Source organism: Podarcis tiliguerta (assembly GCF_965153285.1).
Source record: "Podarcis tiliguerta genome assembly, chromosome: 13".
Classification (NCBI taxonomy): Eukaryota; Metazoa; Chordata; class Lepidosauria; order Squamata; family Lacertidae; genus Podarcis; species Podarcis tiliguerta.
Window position 1 is genome coordinate 14,159,943 of NC_139546.1, and position 14,168 is coordinate 14,174,110.

Genomic DNA, 14,168 nt, shown 5'->3' on the forward strand with positions numbered 1-14,168 from the left:
TCCTATCAGAGAGCGTCTCGTTCTTCGTCCAACCCTACCCAATGGTTGATTGGCTGACGAACGCCGTCACGCCGCAGTTCTGGGAATCGTAGTCGTTGTGGCTAGAGCGAACTGTGCAATCGATCGGAAAGGGAAACCACAAATCCCGAGATACCTTGGGACAAGGGATCTGAGAGGCGGCTGCGCACTCAGACGTGGGGGCTGGCTCGTTTATATAAGGCGAGGCGGCGAGCGGGGAGTAGCAGTTGAGAGCAGAAGGCGCTCGAGTAAGGGAGGAAAGAGGCCTGGGGAGGGGCGGGGCCAACTGCGAGGGGGTGGGTGTTCGAACGTTGGGTGTGCGTGGAGAAGTTAACTCCTTCCCGGCTGACTTCGCAATTTGCTGTCTAAGGTGGAGCTCTCTTTTAACCCTTTCGATGCTGTACCGGGATAGTTTTTTTAATTGTTGAAAGCTTGGGCCGGATTTTCTTCTCCTCCTCGAGCTGACTATTTGGATCTGAACTGATGAGAGGAAGGAATAACACTTGGCATCGGGACAGCTCTTAACTCCTGCGGTGCTGGAACTGGATCCCCTTTAACCCGTAAGTGCCTGGACTGAGACAGTTTAACTCTTCGTTGCATGCAGCTTAACCCCCCAGTTTCCTTTTTCATCGCTAGGATTTTGTCCCCCCGCCCCAACTTATTATTATCATTTGCAAGTTGCTCTCAAGGGGGCATAGTTATTCTTGTTGCCTTGGGTCCTGTGCTAGCTCATATATCTCTCCACCCCCAACTTTTGTGTTTCCAGATGTGCAGAGTTGCCATGCAGCTGTTGATGTGAAGAGACAGGGTGCTAGCTGGTGGGGAGAACTGCTTCTTCAGCCCCTGGCCGACACTGCGAGGGTAATGCAGGCCTAAAGGCCTTCGGAGGACAAGACTGCTGCTGATCTCCTTCTGCAAGGGTTAACAGTGGCAACTTGTGAGATCCCGATCTGAAGTGGCCCTAGAGGACTGCAAAGGTTTATAAATGAAGGCCAGCTCGTGAAGGGTTAAGGGCCTTTGTTTCCTGCGAACTTTAAAAGCTGGCCGCCACAACAGCAGGACCTAAAGAGTTAAAGACAGTTGCAGGTTTGAAGGAGGAAGAGGAGGGAACCAGCCCCTTTGGACTGAGAACAACAGCACCCGAAATCCAAATCTTGGCTTGCCAACAATGGCTGACGCTGCCCTCTCTGCCAGCCAGCAGCAGCAGCAACCCAATGGCAAAACTTCTCCCTTCTCCCCCTGCAGGGATGCCAGTAGTGGAGAGGGGCCCTTTTTGGTGTCTCCACCCGCCAGCCGAGAAGTGCTCCAAGGAGAAGTGATGGACGGTAGGTGGCAGCCGAGAGAGACCAAGCAGCAGGATGGCAGCCCCATGAGCGGAGGCGAAGAAGCCTGCCGTGATGCAGAACATGTGGTTCCTCCGGTTGGGAGAAGTTTGGGTGCCCCAGAGGGAGCCGTCGGCGGTGAGGTTGAGGACCAGAACTGTGGCGCACCTGCGGACGTCCAAAAGCTATGTGATGGAGAGCAGCTCAGCTTGCAGTGCCAAGGCTATTCCGGGCCTGTTGGCCAGAGGTTCAGGCCCCAAGCTGAAGGCGAGGAGGAAGAGAAGCTAGTCAAGAAGAAGCACAGGAGACGTCCTTCCAAGAAGAAGAGGCACTGGAAACCTTACTACAAGCTCAGCTGGGAGGAGAAGAAGAAGTTTGATGAGAAGCAGAGCCAACGGGCCTCCAGGCTGCGGGCAGAGATGTTTGCCAAGGGGCAGCCCGTCGCCCCGTACAACACCACGCAGTTCTTGATGGAGGACCACGACCAGGAAGAACCAGACTTGAAGACCGGCCTGTTACCCAAGAAGACTGCCGCCAAGTCGGAGGACACCAGCGAGGAAGACTGCTTTGTGGAGGAGGAAGGCGGTGGCAGCGACGGGATGGGAGGCGACGGCAGCGAGTTTCTCCAGAAGGACTTCTCGGAGACCTACGAGAAGTACCACGTCGAAAGCCTCCAGAACATGAGCAAGCAGGAGTTGATCACAGAGTACCTGGAGCTGGAGAAGTGTCTCTCCAAGATGGAGGAAGAGAACAACCGCCTGCGGATGGAGAACAAGAAATTCTTGGGGGACCTGACGGAAGACCCCCGGGTAAGTCAGCTAGAGGAGGAACTGGGCAGGTTGAGAGCTGAGAACCAAAAACTCTTGAAAGAGAACGAACTCAGCAGACAACAAGAGAAAGCTTTTCCCAAATTGGGAGAGTGATGGAGCAGGGGAGATTTTTTTTCCCCCTAAGGACTTGTGGAATGGGACAGAAACCCCCAACCCCCCCGAAATCAGAATGCAAGAAGTTATTTCCATTTTGTGGGTGCGTGTGTGTGTGTATGTATATACATATATATATAGATTATGAATATATATATATATATATATATATATGACAATGGACCTTTTCTTTTCTTTTTTTGGTGATTTAATCAGAATAAATTCAAAACCTCATACTGTTTTTGAAGATAGCTCTAATGTAGTGTGTGCTCTTTCTTTAAATTATGTGTAATCAAAGGGGTCTCTGAGTGGGGTTCTTTTTTTAAAAAAAACAACGGAACAATATCCAGCATTCATGGGAGGACTTTTTTTTTTTCAAAACTGCATCTGACTTGTTAAAACTATTATTTTGAGTGTCTTCTAAAGGGAAGACTAGTTGTGGGTGGAGGGAGAAATGGCAAGGAGTTGTAAAAGGTAAACACAGTCACATTGTGACAGAAAGATATACAGATTCATGCTAAGAGTTCTAATAAACTGAAGGACATGTCAGTGTAATGATTCTGGTGTGGTTTCTAGAAAAATAATTCAAGATATTCTCCCTAGGTGGAGAATATTGTGAATCATTTTTCCAGGTGACATTTGGATGCCATTATTTAAAGTTTTAATGGGAAATTAATTGGGACAGGCCGCTTTAAGCCATTGTTTTGGCTTCCTAATATAGAAAACACGTTAGTTGTTAGATCACCCTTAACTTCTCCTTAGTAACTTACAATTGTTTCCTTTACCAGATGTGCTGTCAAAGCAAGCTGTTTCTTGCCTGTTTGGTTGGGTTACTATTGTTCAAATTTTTACAGTTGGGGAACATTGGTTTGGGCTAAGGGGAGGTGTGATTTGTCCAAGGCAATACAGAAGAAGTCCAAGATAGGAGGTGGAGCTCAGATCTGGCTGCCTGAACCAAATATTGAATCAAATGTTGAAGTGTTTATTATGAATGTTGTTTATGGAGATACAGCCAACATCCTTCCACTTTAATAGTAGTCATGGCATTATGAGCTGGAAGGAATGACATGTCGCCTTTTTAAAAAGGTCATATAGCCCATTCTGGGCTAAATCAAAAGCAGAAGATCACGCCTGTTTCTGGGGCCCGAGAGATCATAGGAGAATTTGGGTGTGGTCAGAGACGTTTCATTACAGAAGTGTTTTGGTTTGCTTTTCATGCTCAGCCACAAAAGGATTTTCCCCTCGAGCCAGGATTTGTGTGCATGCTCAGTTGTTTGCTCGCACTTGCTCATGTAAGTTGGCTCACTTGCTTGAGCCAGCTGCACAGTGCAGTTAAGCCTATGGACAGTAACTTGATTGCTGGATGTCCTGTTTGTTCCTCTCTCGCCCATAGCTAGAGGGCTGCATGCGGCCGATGTGATTGTACGCACACTTGCTTGGGGAGTACAGGTTGGGTGGAACACAGAGAGGATGCAAAGTCCCTTCTGTGGTTGTCACTACAGAGGTGGTGTTCGGGATTACAGTGGTACCTCGGGTTACAGACGCTTCAGGTTACAGATGCTTCAGGTTACAGACTCCGCTAACCCAGAAATAGTACCTCGGGTTAAGAACTTTGCTTCAGGATGAGAACAGAAATCGTGCTCCAGCGGCGCAGCAGAGCAGCAGGAGGAGGTCCCATTAGCTAAAGTGGTGCTTCAGCTTAATAACAGTTTCAGGTTAAGAACGGATCTCCAGAATGAATTAAGTACTTAACCCGAGGTACCACTGTATTTAGTTCTCCCATTTTATGCCAACACTGCTTTTCGAAAATGGGATTATTTCGTAGTAATTATTTCAATATAAAATGCATCTTGTTTTTGCAAGACTGTTCCGTTCTACTCCAATGCCAGTGGACTCCAGATCCCATTTGCTCCAGACAACTTGGAAAATGGTTGAGGATGATGAGGATTTAATCATCAAAACCCGGGAGGGCTACAGGTTCTCCATCTACCTCTACTTCGTTCTGGCCCTTGGCATGGCAGACATAAACCTGGCACGGACAAAACCCTGTTTAGTTTCCATACCACAGTTGGGCTGCTCTTCAGAATTGTGGCCCTTCCTTCCTGTATGTGAATTTTCACTCCCCTTGATTCTGGAAAGATAACTATACTTCTGGATTGCATCTGCGCCTGTTTGTTGACTCCAGATATCTGTTTGCAAAAGCAAACACTGGGAAGGGCACTGGTGACATCAGAATCGAGGCTTTTAGGAACCTGGGAAAGCCTAGGCAGTGTGTATGGGAATCCTGGGCTGCCCAGATGACCCCCTTCTTGGCCTCGCTGATGGGGGTCCAAAGGAAAACAGCAATAGGTTTGATACCAGCTTGGCTGCAGGAGATGCCGGAAGGAGACATACAAGGCGCCATCCAACCGCTTTAGGGACTCCACTCTGGATCTGTCTAGGGTTTGCTCCTGAGCCTTTTTCTTCTCCCAAAGATGTCCCTCAAGGCAGCAGTTTAGAATCAGTTCTCCTAGGTGGGCTACCTTCCTAGGGCGTCAAGCCCCATCTGCCCCTCACTGCCCTCAGTGGTGTGTAAAGGTAAAGGGACCCCTGACCATTAGGTCCAGTCGCAGACGACTCTGGGGTTGCGGCGCTAATCTTGCTCTATAGGCCGAGGGAGCTGGCGTTTGTCCGCAGACAGCTTCCAGGTCATGTGGCAGCATGACTAAGCTGCTTCTGGCGAACCAGAGCAGCGCACAGAAACGCCGTTTACCTTCCCGCCGGAGCAGTACCTATTTATCTACTTGCACTTTGACGTGCTTTGGAACTGCTAGGTTGGCAGGAGCAGGGACCGAGCAACGGGAGCTCACCCCGTTGCAGGGATTTGAACCGCCGACCTTCTGATCAGCAAGTCCTAGGCTCTGTGGTTTAACCCACAGTGCCACCCGCGTCCCTTTTCTGTGGTGTGTAGCTATTGCCTAATTAAAGAGTTGAGCAGAAGACTTGAGAGGTTGACACTTTAGCCTCTTTTGACAAGGGGCTGGGTAGATCTAGAGCAGGAGAAGCAATTGGCCGTCTAGATAGAGTTCAGCTCTCAATTTCCATCGGCCCTAGCTAGCATGGTCAACGGACAAAGGAGGATCAAGTCCAACATTGGAGTTGCCAAACTTTGGTCCACGGACCATCAGTGCTCTGCAAGTGTCTTTCAGGTGTTCTGTGGCAGGTCCACATGGAATATTCATATTGATTTTAAAATTGCATTTTCAGCCTTTATTTATTCCGTTGCACGCGATCACGAGTTCCCTAGAACTTAATTTTCAGTCCGAGAAAATGCAGTATAAGAAATACAAGAAGCAATAAGAATACGATTAAAATCATATGGAGCCTTGCACAGTGCATTGCAATTTCTACGACAGACAGCAAAATCATTTAAGTGGTCCAGCAAGACCTTCGGCAATTTTCAGGTGGTCAATAGTGGGCGAATGTTTGGGGTCATGGATAGAAAAGTACACACACACACACGCTAATCTCAAAATGGCACTTTAAACCTGGGTTACAAATTACCACAACAGTATGTCTAGGTGACATCGCCCACCCTCCGTGGAGTTGTTTCTTGTTTTAATTAATTATATTTCAGTGTTGCTTCATTTTAAAGAGGAAAAAAATCTCAAAACAGTTTACAACATATTAAAACAGCAGATAAAACAATACAGACTAAAACAAATTCAAGCTTCAAGGAAAATATTTAAGATCTTTTTCTAGGTGAACTTTTGCCTTCCCCATATTTATTTACCAACTTAATTTATATAGCTGTCTCATAGCAGAAGGGCTCTAAGAAGGCAGTATGGTGTAGTGGTTAGAGCAGGGGGGTCAGCAACCTTTTTCAGCCGTGTGCCGGACCACCATCCCTCAGACCATGTGGTGGGCAGGATTATATTTTGAAGGAAACAACGAATTCCTATGCCCCACAAATAACCCAGAGATGCATTTTAAATAAAAGCACACATTCTACTCATGTAAAAACACACTGATTCCCGGACCGTCCGTGGGCTGGATTTAGAAGGCAACTGGGCCTGATCCGGCCCCCGGGCCTTAGGTTGCCTACTCCTGAGCTAGAGTGTCAGACCAGGACCTGGGAGATCAGGGTTCAAATCGCCACTCAGCCATGAAGCGGACTGGGGGACCTTGGAGTCAGTCACAGCCTCTTCGCCTACCTCGCAGGATCGTCGTAGAGATGAACTAAGGGGGGGGGGCTGAACCCAAACACTCCTTGGAGAAAAAGGTGGGGATATAAAGGCACCACTGTATAAATTATTCAGACAATAGAGCCCATTGCAACTGAATGCTTTCTGCATTCTCTTTTCCACCCTCTTCTTGAATTGTGATAGTTTTTGTAAGTTTAAAACCATTTTGCAGTGCCAGGGTGTACAGCTCGGACTGCCAAAGCGCAACTGAGGCACCTTGTGGGAAGAGTGATCCTGTTGTTGACATGATTGGTGATGCGTACACCATTCTTTTTAAAAAAAAATTACAGAAGGAAGAGGGAGCGTAGCCCCAGAGACCCCTGAGCCTGCATTTTGGAGGAACTGAAAAAGAGAGGGAGGGTGGGAAGCCCTGAAGAAGACTCAATTTGACCACCTACCATCAGCAGGAGAAAGAAAACCAGTCTCTCCTCAGCTGCTACTAGCTGAGATTCTATTTTTTATATATCTTTATATCTATATCTATATATATATATGTGTGTCTATATTGATATAGATATATATGGTTTTACATACAGTGGTACCTCGGGTTACAAATGCTTCAGGTTACAGACACTTCAGGTTACAGACTCCGCTAACCCAGAAATAGTACCTCAGGTTAAGAACTTTGCTTCAGGATGAGAACAGAAATCGGGCTCCAGCGGCCCGGCGGCAGCAGGAGGCCCCATTAGCTAAAGTGGTGCTTCAGGTTAAGAACAGTTTCGGGTTAAGAATGACCCTCCGGAACGAATTAAGTTCTTAACCCGAGGTACCACTGTGTGTATAGTAGCAGCTGCAGTAATTATTGTTATTATTAGGCCACCCATCTGACTGGGTTGCCCCAACAAGTTTAAAAAAACAACCCATCAGGCCCGTCCATTTTAATTTCTTGCTGGTTGAAGCAAATGGGGAACTGGAGACCCCAGAAATAATAATCTGGAGGGTTTGTGGGTTCTTCACCCTTGTTCTACTGCCTGCCAAAGGAAGGGAAGATTCCAGGTTGGAGAAGTGGCTGTCGTGATGGGAAGAGGAAGGTGTTTCTCTAAGCAGAAGCTGGTCACAATTCCCAGGCTGCAAAACTCCCCGCTTAACTAGGAGGGAGCCTCATGAAGCTCCGTGGAACTGGGGGAATGCTGTGGATAGTGGGAGAGGATATATTGACTCAATATTATCCTTCCTCACGCTAGTGAGCCAGTAGCAAAGTACATTCCCTAGTATATAACAGGAAGCTAGTTGGTAGATTCGTCGGAATCTCTTTAACTTACTGGTTTTGTCCTGGTTGGGTTTTGTTCCTGGTAAACTCCCCTTTGATCCCTCCCAAAAAGAATAAAGACACAACAGTCTTCCTTAAAAGCATTTAGACGTTTACTCACATTCAGTTCAGCCTGAAGGCAGGCTTTAGCTTGGAGTTACAGAATAGAGTTTGAGTTCATCCCATTTGGGGATTGAGCTCATGTGCTGCTGGCCGAGAGCCAGCAGACAGCAAAATGCATCAAGATGGAATAAAACAAAGAAGGAAGATGGCTGCGTGACCAGCCCTTTTATGGGGTCTCACAGGTCATGCGTGCCCATCTACCTGGTCACACGCAGGGGGAGAAGTGTTGTACTTTACTGCTTATGTTACATTCCACAGGAACAACCTCTGAATAGATAGGTATTAGGAGTGCAGTGTCAGTATGTTAAGAAGCAGGCAAAATTATTATTTGGAGGGGGTGGAATAGAAGTTGGCAGAGGCCTTCGTGTGTGTGTGTGTGAGAGAGAGAGAGAGAGAGAGAGAATCACCAAAGGCTAAAGAGGGTGGTGCTGCAGCTGCGACTGCCATAGAAAGAGGTTCATTAAACTACCACTTGTGCGCATCGTAAAAATACATCTGGAAAGAGATGCCAAGAGTACCTCTGTGCTTCTAGAGCAATAGAATATGGGGCTCATCGGTAAGGAAAGCCTTGTGTGGTCGGTGTTTTAGCTCACCGGGTAAGTGCCTAGCAAACCCGTCAGCTTTTCCCTTTTTTAAAGGGAAATCCCCTTATTCCGAATAGGATTCCTTGCAAGAAAAGGGAAAAGTGGACAGCTATGGTGCCTAGGCAAAACTGATAAACAGGGCCAGGCAGAGGCCTGGGCCAGGTAGATAATGTGCCCCCCCCTTTTTTTTTTACCCTGGGGATAACTGAAGTCTTATAAATAAATAAGTATATAAATAATTTTCACAAAAGTTATGCTGACAAATAATTTTATTTCAAGGCTTGAGCTGTACCTGCATATAAAGACAAAATGGAAAATATAGATATACAATAGTGGTTTTGGCGAGGCCCCCTTTGGAATCAGAAACCCAGGCTAAGTGCCCCCCCCCCCCCCCCGGTCTGGACCTGCTGAGAAAATAAACCCCCAGCAGAAGCTGTTGGGTTGTCCAAATCCCAAATTAATTCCTTCTTTTATACACCTGTGGGTATCAGGAGTCGCATAAGCTAAAGCAATTATATTCCATTCTTACGCTCCCCATCTTTTTCGGATGGAGGCTGTGTGAGCCTGTTTTTGAGCTGGAAGAGTTCTGTGTCACCCAAAATACTGTTTCCAAGCCAGCAGAAAATGGGGTTCACTTTCTAAGACTTTGACTGCAGCTCTCGCTCTGTCTGGTTCTTGAGTCTGCCTTGATCTGTTTTCTCTGCCTTTTAGCCGGGGAAGGTTTTTTAGAATAAACAAAAACAAAAACAGACAAAGCATTGTCCTCTTCTGCAGCGGGGAGGGAGCGAATGTTTCAGAGCCGGCAGCGAGGGAAAACAACAAGCAGTGAAGGGAGTCGCAAGGTTTTGAGCTACACAGAACGCTTTCACATTTCTGATTTGTAGGTTAATTCGCATCTACTTTTCTCTCAGGTGGGGAGGAGACAGGAGAAATTGGAGAGTTGGGCATGTTAAACGCTGGTGAGATAACCTCCTCATGCCTTTCTGGGTTGGGGAAATGAAACAAGTTGCACCTATTTCCCCCCACAACCATATGTTCTTGCTTTTTATTCTTCACCCCCATGGAAATAGGTTCATTGCTTCCTTCGTGCAGGCCTTTCTCCCTTCAGAGTGCTGCTGTTTATGGGGTAGACCCCATTCTAGGTGAAGGTAAAGGACGACTCTGGGGTTGTGGTGCTCGTCTCGCTTTATTGGCCGAGGGAGCTGGCGTACAGCTTCCAGGTCATGTGGCCAGCATGACTAAGTCGCTTCTGGCGAACCAGAGCAGCGCACGGAAACACTGTTTACCTTCCCGCCAGAGAGGTACCTATTTATCTAGTTGTGCACTTTGACGTGCTTTCGAACTGCTTGGTTGGCAGGAGCAGGGACTGAGCAACAGGAGCTCACCCCGTCACAGGGATTCGAACCACTGACCTTCTGATCGGCAAGTCCTAGGCTCTGTGGTTTAACCCACTGCGTCACCCACGTTCCTAGAACCCATTCTACCTATGCCCCAAAATTTCCTCCAGCCTCCCTCAAGTGATAGCATCTGCCATCCCCTTCATCGTATATGTATACAGTGGTACCTCGGGTTACATACGCTTCAGGTTACAGACTCTGCTAACCCAGAAATAGTGTTTCAGGTTAAGAACTTTGCTTCAGGATAAGAGCAGAAATCATGCTCCGGAGGCACGGCGGCAGCAGGAGGCCCCATTAGCTAAAGTGGTGCTTCAGGTTAAGAACAGTTTCAGGTTACGAACAGACCTCCGGAACGAATTAAGTACTTAACCCGAGGTACCACTGTACCTTTGAAGCACAGGTTGAAACATGCACCCGCTTCTAAAAATGTAGCAAATGGTACAGTTGTTAATATTTACCCCAGTGTTTGCTTCCTCGTCTGCCCCTGAATTAGCTCACAATAAAATGAAGAAGGGTGATGGAATAGATCTTGAGCTGCTCTAGCTAAGGACTCGGCCTTGTCACTCTCTCACCTTCCTTGTGCTGCCGTTGTGACATAATTGGTATAATTGACCTATAAAACCTTAAAACAATTCGGGACCACAATACCTCAAGGACTGCCTCTCCCCATATGAACCAACCCAGACCCTGCGATCATCATCTGAGGCCCTTCCTTATGTGCCTCCTCCATGAGAGGTCCGGAGGGTGGCAACACGAGAGCGGGGCCTTTTCGGTGGTGGCTCCACATTTCCAGAGTGCTCTCTGCAGCAAGGCTCGCCTGGCGTCTTTGTTACATACCTTTAGGCGCCAGGCAAAAGCATTCCTCCTCTCCCAGGTTTTTGACTATGTCAACAAATGATGGCCCTTTAAACTGGGGGCAAAGTTATTGTTTTTGGTGGTTACTATGTTACACATTTTTGCGCTTTTATATTGCAAACAGCCCTGTGATCCCCGGATGAAGCGTGGTATAGAAAGTAAGTAAATAAAGGGTGAGACTCTTAAGCTCAGGGTTGTGTGTTTGAGTCCCATGTTGGGTAAAAAGTTCGCTGCCTGCAACAAAGCCTTTAGATGAAAACAAAGTTAATTATAAACAGGATGGGTTTGATTTAAATCAAATCAATTTAAATCACGATTTAAATCAAGTAAGACTTGATTTAAATCTGTCTTTTTTACAGAAAGACTCATTCTTGCTAGTATAATCTTAATATTTACAACCAGATGAAGGTTTCATTTTTGGAATAATAAAGTATTTTTTACAGTTATATCAAAAATTACTGATTTGGTTATATTATTAGAAATACACATACCAATAATTATGAAATTACTTTGAGGTTTAATAAGTTAACTGTTTATGTTTGGACAACTTTTCTGCTGTACTTTATTCGAAGGAGAAAAATAATCATTTCCTTAATAACTAAACAATTTATTTAACTGAAACAATGACATTATAGCATATGCATCCATGTTTGTTAACTGATGTGGTTAAACAATTAAAAAAACAAAAACCTTAGACTGAGTTTTAGCACGTATGAAAAACTTAAAGCAAATCCTTATTTCTCAATGAATAGCCTTTGGACTGTAATGTAACTTAAATAGAAAGCTATCTTTAGAAAGATTTTTCCTCCAAAAGCATTTTATTTTAAAAATCCAATTTAATTTTTTTTAAAAAAATCCAATTTAAACAAAAAATTTCCGATTAAATAATCTGGGTTTTTTTTAAAAAAATAAAAATTGATTTTTATCCACCCTGATTATAACTGTAAAAACTTAACTGTGGGAAATGGCCGCAGCAGCCCACAGCCAGCTCTAACATCCAGAGAGCAGTAAAAAGAAACTTGATATTTGCCTGTGTCACCTGAAAGTGTGGACCCTGATGGGGTCTCCATGGGGGAAAGAGGAATTTCGTAAGGAAGTGCCATGGAAGAAGCAGAGCTCATTGGATCTGGGCCTATTTTGGAAAGGATCCCAGATTTCAGAGAGCCTTCTCGGGATTCAGTTTACCACCTCTCTCTTAAAATTGCAATAAACTTTGAGAAGTTGCAGCTCTGCAAAAGTCTTTGAAAATATGAACTCAAGACAGTTTGTGGGTTTTATTTTAAAAAAATTATTATTCCTTAAAAAAATTTAATGTGACCAGCTAATCCTTTGCTGAAACGGGAAGAGGAAAGACATCCTTGCAACAAGGTTTCTCAAACTGCACAATGTTTTATCTCTTAATAAGAGGATGCATTTAGCGTGGGGGTACTTTATCTCTTAATCCCTTTTTCGGAGAAGCTTGGGAAGGAACAGGGTCAATGCCTCTAGAGATATACCGATGGAGCTGTTCTGCGCACAGTGCAAAAGGAGGGGGGTAGAATTCTGTATCGTGGTTGGAGGAGAGTCTTCTGCTGTGGCCTTGACTATGGATGGCAACGAGCAATCTGTCACAAACAGGTGTCTTTTTACAAACTCTGTGGTGCCAGCTGTGTCCTTCGGGCGAAAAGAAAACACTTGACACAGTTGTCCACACACTGGCAATGGCTAGGTTATTAAAAGGAGATTTATCTTTGCCTTCTTCATAGGAGCCAGCTTTTGATCATGGGTAGGCAAGCTAAGGCCCGGGGGCCGGATCCGGCCCAATCGCCTTCTAAATCCGGCCTGCAGACGGTCCGGGAATCAGCGTGTTTTTACATGAGTAGAATGTATCCTTTTATTTAAAATGCATTTCTGGGTTATTTGTGGGGCCTGCCTGGTGTTTTTACATGAGTAGAATGTGTCCTTTTATTTAAAATGCATCTCTGGGTTATTAGTGGGGCATAGGAATTCGGGTTTTTTCTCTCTTTCAAAATATAGTCTGGCCCCCCACAAGGTCTGAGGGACAGTGGACCGGCGCCCTGCTGAAAAGGTTTGCTGACCCCTGCTTTTGATGAATGACTTCGTCATCTTAAGTTATCAGAGATGACGAGAGTTCGGTTTTTTGTTTTGTTTTTAATTATCAGTTGGTGATAAGCTCTTCCTCATAAGTTGTCTAGAATGTATTCTGCAGAAAGGTGAATTTAAAAGCATTTCCGAAAGTTCCAGTATGTTTTAGAAAAATCCACATGTACAACTCCCTGCATGTAGTAAACTAGCTCTTAAGGGAAGAAACATCTTCCTGATCTGGTTTAGTAAATACAGGCAATATATATATATTTTCCATGCAGGGGGTGCAATTCTGGTTCTAAACGCAGCATAAGGGGTCTCTATAGTATAGTGTATTTTAAAATGGGGTTTCAGAGTTTTTAGGGGTTTTTTAATGTTTTATGTAGTTTTTATGTAGTTTTTCAATTCATTGTTCTGCATGGGACAATGACAATAAAGATATTGTATATATCGTGTATAAAAAATAAGGTTACCGCTCCCTACCAGAAGTTTGAAGTGGTGCAGTACAGAGTAGCTCTTACAACAATTCTGAAGTTGGCAACAGGTCAATAATGGCAGAATCCAGCACAAACAAATATTGCGCAAACCGATCCCTGGTTTTGCAGTACCTGGGCGAGCTAGATTCTTCAGGCAACAGCGCTTCTATAAACCTGGCAGAAATCCTTTCAAGTAACATGCATTTTTAAATGTTGGGCAAGCTAAGACAATAAAAGATTACATCATGACACAAGCAACAGAAAGCGCACATTCTGGTTTTGTTGTATTACAAGTGCCGATAAATGGATAACTCACCATTAAGAGCTAGAATTCACAGGGTAGGGGGTTTTTTTGGGCGGGGGGGAATCCAGGCACTCCAGGGATTTAAAACTCTTCTCTCCATTCTATGAGAACCACACCAAAACGTTTCATGATAGTGTAAATCTGGCAGCTGCTTGGATGAAGCAGTCAAAGGGCCATACAGTCCAGTACAGTGGTACCTCGGGTTAAGAACTTAATTCGTTCCGGGGGTCCGTTCTTAACCTGAAACTGTTCTTAACCTGAAGCACCACTTTGGCTAATGTGGCCTCCTGCCCCCGCCGCGCCGCCGGAGCTCGATTTCTGTTCTTATCCTGAAGCAAAGTTCTTAACCTGAAGCACTATTTCTGGGTTAGTGGAGTCTGTAACCTGAAGCGTATGTAACCTGAAGCGTATGTAACCCAAGGTACCACTGTATTTCCCTCCTGAGAATCTTACAAGGAAGGCATGAAAATGATAGTCATTCCTGCTTATCGTAGAATTGTCAAGTTGGAAGGGACCCCAAGAGTCATCTAGTCTAAGCCCTTGCAATGCAGGAATCTTAACGAAACTATCAATGACAGAGGGTCATCCAACCAATGTGGAAAATAACCA

General features: G+C 45.3%; 1 protein-coding gene across 2 annotated transcripts; it reads left to right on the top strand.

The window, feature by feature from the left end:
• The first annotated feature begins 240 nt into the window (after positions 1 to 240).
• On the top strand, positions 241 to 2,818 carry HEXIM1 (HEXIM P-TEFb complex subunit 1). Of its 2 annotated transcripts, none has more exons than XM_083407926.1 (2): positions 241 to 578; positions 785 to 2,818. In XM_083407926.1, exon 2 carries the CDS (start codon positions 1,187 to 1,189, stop codon positions 2,261 to 2,263), a length of 1,077 nt encoding a protein of 358 aa, XP_083264052.1. In that variant the 5' UTR covers positions 241 to 578; positions 785 to 1,186; the 3' UTR covers positions 2,264 to 2,818. The 2 variants fall into 2 exon arrangements, with proteins under 2 accessions (XP_083264052.1, XP_083264053.1); XM_083407927.1 differs by having other exon boundaries at positions 1,264 to 2,818.
• The last annotated feature ends 11,350 nt before the right edge of the window (positions 2,819 to 14,168 follow it).